The sequence below is a fragment of the Charadrius vociferus genome, unplaced genomic scaffold (genome assembly GCF_000708025.1).
Source record: "Charadrius vociferus isolate BGI_N301 unplaced genomic scaffold, ASM70802v2 scaffold225, whole genome shotgun sequence".
Classification (NCBI taxonomy): domain Eukaryota; kingdom Metazoa; phylum Chordata; class Aves; order Charadriiformes; family Charadriidae; genus Charadrius; species Charadrius vociferus.
This window is the reverse complement of record NW_009648638.1, coordinates 719,569-726,268: the sequence shown is the minus strand read 5'-3', so window position 1 is coordinate 726,268 and position 6,700 is coordinate 719,569. Positions and strand designations below refer to the sequence as shown.

The 6,700-nt window shown below is 52.9% G+C and overlaps 1 protein-coding gene across 1 annotated transcript in view; it reads left to right on the top strand.

Annotated features, from left to right (window-relative positions):
• Positions 1 to 5,056, top strand: part of PIGU (phosphatidylinositol glycan anchor biosynthesis, class U) — a 23,199-nt gene extending 18,143 nt beyond the window's left edge. Inside the window, exons 11-12 of the mRNA XM_009886328.1 lie at positions 862 to 1,004; positions 4,943 to 5,056. Of these exons, the coding sequence (XP_009884630.1) occupies positions 862 to 1,004; positions 4,943 to 5,056 (257 nt within the window). The remainder of the gene's footprint in view (positions 1 to 861; positions 1,005 to 4,942) is intronic.
• The last annotated feature ends 1,644 nt before the right edge of the window (positions 5,057 to 6,700 follow it).

Genomic DNA, 6,700 nt, shown 5'->3' with positions numbered 1-6,700 from the left:
GCTGAACAAAAAATTTAAAAAGGTAGGTGTGAACAGATTTGGACGTGACAATGCTCTTAAAGGTCAGACAGCTCCTTTCAGCTGCGGAATGATCAGGAGTCTTCCAGTTACCTTCAGGGACATTGGCTGAGCCTCAGCCAAGCCCAGCAACACAAGTGCTGGGATGAATTATAATACTGCTGCCAAAGGACAGGCTTAAATAGTTCACAGAAAACAAAATCTCTTCTGGCCTAGTAGTTTCTAGCTCTTTTAGACAAAGGTGTGCTTGGTTTTTGTCCATCTGACGCATGCTCATGGAGACTAATGGATTCTGGCCACACTTGCACCTCCCGAGGTCATGTGTTTGTCAACGCATTTAGCCTATGTGAGTTTCCACCTCTTCTGGTGCTTTCATTTCCTTACCACCTCCTGAGAAAGTATCTCTTTTCCTATGGCCCACAGGTTCATTTTTCTCCTTTGCCATCAGCTTGATGAGGGTGGGGAACGGCGTGCTCTGCTCTCTGAATCATGATGCTGGTAGAAAGGCCCTTCTCAAAACCGCTGGTTACTATAGCATAGGCACCAAAAAGCCGGGTCCTCTGCGGAAGAGTGTTTGGAAGCAGGACCTAAAAGGAGAGAGCTACAAATGAGGATTTCACATTCAAACAAAGGTGGAAGTCTTTATTTTAAAGGGAAATATGGTGGATTTCTTAGAAAAGCTAGCCAGAAAATTATTAAAGCAAACTGTGAAAGATTGTTGGAGAGAAGTATGTGTTGGCAAGTGCCTCTGCCCCACTGCACATACCCTAAATACCACTCCTGGTTGCGTGAGCATGGCTGCTCAATAATGCATCGTTTTAACAGCTTGGTTTTCTTTTGCAGTCCTCCGGAACATCTTCATCCTGTCATGTGTGCTCATTGTCTGCTCCCTCCTGTTCCCCGTTCTGTGGCATCTGTGGATTTATGCAGGAAGTGCCAACTCCAATTTTTATTATGCCATCACGTTGACTTTCAACATAGGGCAGGTTAGTAGAGCGAGGTAAACGAGGCTAAACTTTGGGTAGGTCACTGGATCGGGTGTCCTGTCAGCAACAGTGAATTCTGCAGGATTCTTTGCTTCCTGCGTAGTCCTGCACAGCAGCTCCGTGCCTCTCCTTGCTCCAGCTGGAATCTGCCTAGTCCTCACCTTCTGGCACCCTAATGGGAGAGAGTTCTTGTAGTATTTGAGCTATAGTTGAACAATCCAACTAGGCTGTACTGCAAGTTGCATGATCTGTCGCTTGATAGCAGAGAAAAGCGTCTCGGTACGGCAGGACTAAGAGCACATGTGAACGGAGAAGGTGAGCTAGGAGGGGAAATGGGAAGACCCACGGGGCAGCAGCAGTGGGGCCAGACAACAGGCAAACGAGAACTGCCCGTACACGGGGACATGGCACTGATTTTTCTGAGCGGTATACCTCACTGAGCCGTAGGGTTGTGGGCGCATGCAGGGTCCCAGTCGTGCCAGGGCTTGCTCTCCCAGCTTCTCTCAAAGCCATTCGAGATCATAGAATCATAGAATGGTTTAGGTTGGAAAGGACCTTAAAGATCATCGAGTTCCAACCTCCCTGCCAAGATATAGGCCCTTGCACGTGGCCTTGTTGTCCCTGCCATTGGCAGGGACACCTCCAACTAGACCAGGTTGCCCAAGGCCACGTCCAGCCTGGCCTTGAACACCTCCAGGGTTGGAGCCTCAACAACTTCTCTGGGCAACCTGTTCCAGTGCCTTACAACTCTCAAAGTGAAAAACTTCTTCCTAACGTTTAATCTAAACCTGCCCTCTTCCAGTTTATATCCATTCCCCCTCGTCCTGTCACTACATGCCCTAGTAAAAAGTCCTTCCCCAGCTCTCCTGTAGGCCCCCTTTAGGGACTGGAAGGCTGCTATAATGTCTCCCCAGAGCCTTCTCTTCTCCAGGCTGAACAGCCCCAACTCTCTCAGCCTGTCCTCATAGGAGAGGTGCTCCAGCCCTAGGATCATCCTTGTGGCTCTCCTCTGGACCTGCTCCAGCAGGTCCATGTCTTTCTTATGCTGGGGGCTCCAGAGCTGGAAGCAGTACTCCAGGTGGGGTCACACAAGAGTGGAGGAGAGGGGCAGGATCACCTCCCTTGACCTGCTGGCCACACTTCTGCTGATGCAGCCCAGGATACAGTTGGCCTTCGGGGCTGCGATTGCACATTGCCAGCTCATATTGATCTTCTGGTCAATCAGCACACCCAGGTCCTTCTCCTCAGGACTGCTCTCCAGCCATTCACCGCCCAGCCTGGATTTGTGCTTGGGATTGCCTGACCCAGATGTAGGACCTTGCACTTAGCCTTGTTGAACTGCATGAGGTTGGCATGGGCCCACCTCTCCAGCCTGCCCAGGTCCTTCTGGACACCATCCCTCCCCTCCAGTGTGTCTGCCTCCCCACACAGCTTGATATCATCAGCAAATGTGGTGAGGGTGCACTCCACCCCACTGTCCATGTTCGGAACAAAGATGTTGAACAGCACGGGTCCCAGTACCGACCCGTGAGGAACGCCACTCATCACTGCTCTCCACTTGGACACTGAGCCATTGACCGCAATTCTTTGAGTGCGACCGTCCAGTCCATACATGACTTTCACTAGCCTTAGGGAAAACGGAGCTTGGCACCCCTGGAGGTTGGGATTCAATGTACACAGTTAAGAACCTTTTCTAAGGTTCCCTTCCTCTTCTCTGTGCTGTTTCTTATGGCCCTAAGCCCTGGGACAGTTTCACATGGGGATGAGCAGAATGTTCATTTCATGTTGAACTTGCCTTTATTTTGAATGTGCCTCAGCCATTTACATTTGTCTGCTTCCCCTAAAACTAGAGGAGCAGTTTTGCCAGGGGCTGAAAATCACTTGCTTGTACATCCCCCACCCCCCTCGATAAACGGGGACAGACACCCGTTCTGTGAAAGTAAAAAACGATTCCATGTAGTGAGTGGGATGAGAGGGAGGACAGAGATACTACTAAGAAGCGCTTATAGGAAAATGGGACTGGTTCATTAGCTCTGTAACTGCATGTCTTGCTATGGAACGAAAAGCATAGTAAAACTTTAATTACAGATGGCAGGTATTGATATTCTAAGAAGATTTTATCTCCTGCCTGAGGAAGTCACTGCAGATCCTGCAAGGTCTTGTGCTCTGTGTAAACGCAGACAGAGCAAAAACCTCCATTCAGATTTCCCTGTGAGAAAGAACTAACCCTCATCCCCACTGACCTCAGCTCTTTCTTTGCCCATTAAGACATCCGCAGAGAAGTTTAGTTAAAAGTAAAATCAGCCGTATTGATGTAGCAAGTCAGTAGTCAGCCGTGGTGTTCAGCAAACAAGCAGACAGAAGCAGCACGGCTGTTCTCACTCTCCCTGGGCACCTCTGCCCTTAGCTCTCTGTTCTCCTTCCCACTTTCTCCTCTGATGTCAGCAGCCCTGTTTCTCTTCCCCTCAGTCCCTGCACAGTCCTCTATATCCCCCCGTCCTGCCACTGAGCCTTCTCTGCAGCAGCTGTACTGCACAGTAACCCAGGCGGGCTCTGGCTGGCAGCCCGACCCTCCCTCCGTCCCCTTAGCGCTGCGGCGTACGTCAAGTGGGGCTCTCCCTGGAGTGAACTGCCCAGGGAAAAGGGTGAGCACGTTGTGCCAAAGTGATGCGCTAAGTGGTATCCGGACATTAGGGCAAAAACTACTAGCTTGGTCTGGCACTGAAAGGTTTTCTGCTCAAGTTATGTGACACTGCTTCCAGAGGGAGGAGGTCAGCGTTCCTGGGGAAGGGTGGCACTACAAGAGGGTAAATGACAAATGGCACTACTGAGCCGGGCGGTCACTGCCTGCGCTCACAGCAGCCCAGCCTGCCCCTGCAAAGGCAGCTGGCCGCTGTAGAAAAACCACTGAGACCCACCCCGGTGTTCTCGGTACTTTTAGGTAAGGGAGCGGTCACACTGCGGTGCCTCGGTGCAGCCAAAGTGGGGCTGAGGAGGGGAGGGACCCTATGATTGCCAGATGAGGTTTCCACAGGCACTGTGGTTTTCTGCAAAGCACTTCAGTTGCGATTTCACACAACAACGTGGCCGGTGGCAGTACCAGCCGGGGGTATGCCACCTCCCGGCAACACGGGGCAGTGCCCGCGGCTCTGTGTGCGGCAGCACGCTCTGACCTGGGGCAGGGGAGAATCTGGGGGATGGCCAGCGCTGGTCACTCACAGGGGGACAGTGTGGAGACGTGTACCCGGGGTTGGCCGCCCCACAGAGGGCATGACAGCACTGGGGCAGGAGGGAGCTGCAGACGTGATGGGGGTGGGGTGAAGGCTTTTATCTGGTGTTGCCTCTGGACATTGTGCTGTGAAGCCACAGCCATGGCATTTCAGCCCTTCTCTTCACCCCTGAGCCTGGTAAGTATTATTTTGTTAAGCTGCTAAAGCTTCTGTTTTGCTAAGGCTGACCTGGGGAGCTGTGGTGTTCCTGCTGCTGCTGGCAAGGTTCTTACCCGCTCTGAGTAGAAATGGCCATTGAAAAACATTTGAAAAGTGCTTAATAGCAAGAAGCAGCAGGAGACCTGGCATTTGGGTTGAGCTGCACGACAGCGGAAGGAGTCATGTGGGTGAGGCTGAGATGGTCTGTAGAGCTGTGGCACAGATGGAGCTGCCATTGTCATATATTCTGACCAGTTGGTGGTGCTGTTGTCTCCTTGGCAGTGATGTCTGTGAGAACACACTGGTAGCACAACAAATTAGACGAGTTTAAGTCTCCTTTGGCTTAATGCTGCAAAGGCATCAGCCAAGGAGCGTTCATGGGATCACAGTGTCTCCTCTCACAGAGCGTGATGAACTTCTTAAACCCCTTCAGGGTCCACCAAACACACGTCCCTTTTTGTTCCTTATTCTGAAGCATCACTGATGTGTCTGAACATCTCACTTCTGCAGATCCTGCTCATCTCGGATTATTTCTATGCCTTCCTCCGGCGGGAGTACTACCTCACTCATGGACTCCACTTGACAAGGCAAGATGGGACAGAAGCCATGCTTGTTCTGAAATAAGGATTGTGCCCACCTTTCCCTGGGACATGGACCGCTCTAAGGAACATGCAAAGCTTGGGGTATGTGGGGTGGGTGGGGTAGGTTCCCTGAATGAGATCTTGACTTTGGGAAAGATACCTACTGAAAGAAAGGGCTGAGGTTCCTCTGGGAATGCCCTCCTGAGCTGTGGGCTCAGAGCAGAGACTGTAAGAGCTACAAGTAGGAGCTGCAGTGCCTCCATTGGAGCATCTCCCTTCTTCCCTCAGCTGTGCTTTTCCCTGTGACCTCAGCCATCAACTCCGGGCAGCCCCGCAGGAACTGGAGAAAGTGTCTGAGCTAAAACCAGGGCTGAATCTCTGGCTCAGAAAGAGCTCACACCAAAAACGGTTCACTTTAAAATCACTGCTTCTTGGAGATGTTTTGCTTCTCCTGGAAATTTCCCCTTCGCTGCTTTGACCAGTAATGCTCCTGCTTGGCACAGGGCAACCTCTGGGTACCTGGTGCCTCAGCCCCGGATGCAGGTGCCATTTCTCGGTTCTCCTACTGCTGTGGGATCTGGAAAAAATCATGTGTGCTCAGGCACAGTGGCTGCTGTGAAACAAATGGGGACCAAGGGTGACCTGTTGGAAGGGGGACGGCTGAAGCTTGTGCCACAGGTAATCTTGGAGCTCAAACACTACTGAGAACTGGATTGGGGGTGAAAGCAAAACTGGATTTGGGGTGAAAGCAGGAGCAGGGTGGGTACCGGGTAACTGCTGTATCCCATTGAAGCAACACAGACACTTCCACGTCAGGAACTGCACAGAGGCATGACGGGGAGTTGGAAGGAGGAACGCTACTGTGGAGATAGATTCCCGCTGCTCCTCGTTTCTGTAGGGTAACAAAGCCCAGCAGTGCGGGGCTCACACCATAACGTTGTGTTCACGTGAGGCAGCAGCCTGGGTGTGGGACGAGTGTGCTGCCTGCCCGGGCTAGGGACCAGGAGGTGTCAAAATCTCCCCTTTAAGGTGCCAGACCAAATCCAGAAGGAGCCTCAGCTACCGCTGTTGAGGAGTTGTTTGGCTCCAGGTGTGCCACAGGTGCGTAACAGTATGGGATATGCGCTTCTCCGTGTTACCCTCTTGCAAGTACCATGATGGTGTCTCGTGGCTGTGCGCGGAGGACTCCGTTAAAGCAGTGCCCTTTGGTTCCCCCACCGCTCCCCTCCCGCTGTGCTCAGACCTGCTCACTGCAGAGCTGCTGCTGACCCCATGGATGTGACCCACCAGGGCAAAGCCACCAGGCTGGCTTCTCGCTCTGCTGGCTGCGTGGTGGCAGGAAGCGGTAGCCGCAGGGCGAAAGCCGCCTTGCCGGTGTCGGGGCAGCAGGCAGCCTGCTCCCCCCCGCAGCTTAAGAACGCTCCGAAGGGCTGGGAATGTCACAACGTCAAAGCCAAACCTCACCTGGGACAGAGCAACCCAGAGACCGACATGCCCAGGCAGTTGTGCAAACAGCTCTTCTTTCTTTCTGGACAATTAAAACTTTTGCCTTACTGCACTGCTATTAGCGCTTTGGTGGGGGGTTGTTAATGGGCGCCCAGCTCAGCCCCCCGCGCTCAGCCCCCCGGGCCGGGGCAGACGGAGGCAGGGCTGCGCCCGGTGCCGGGCGGCGGGGCAGGGTCGCCGG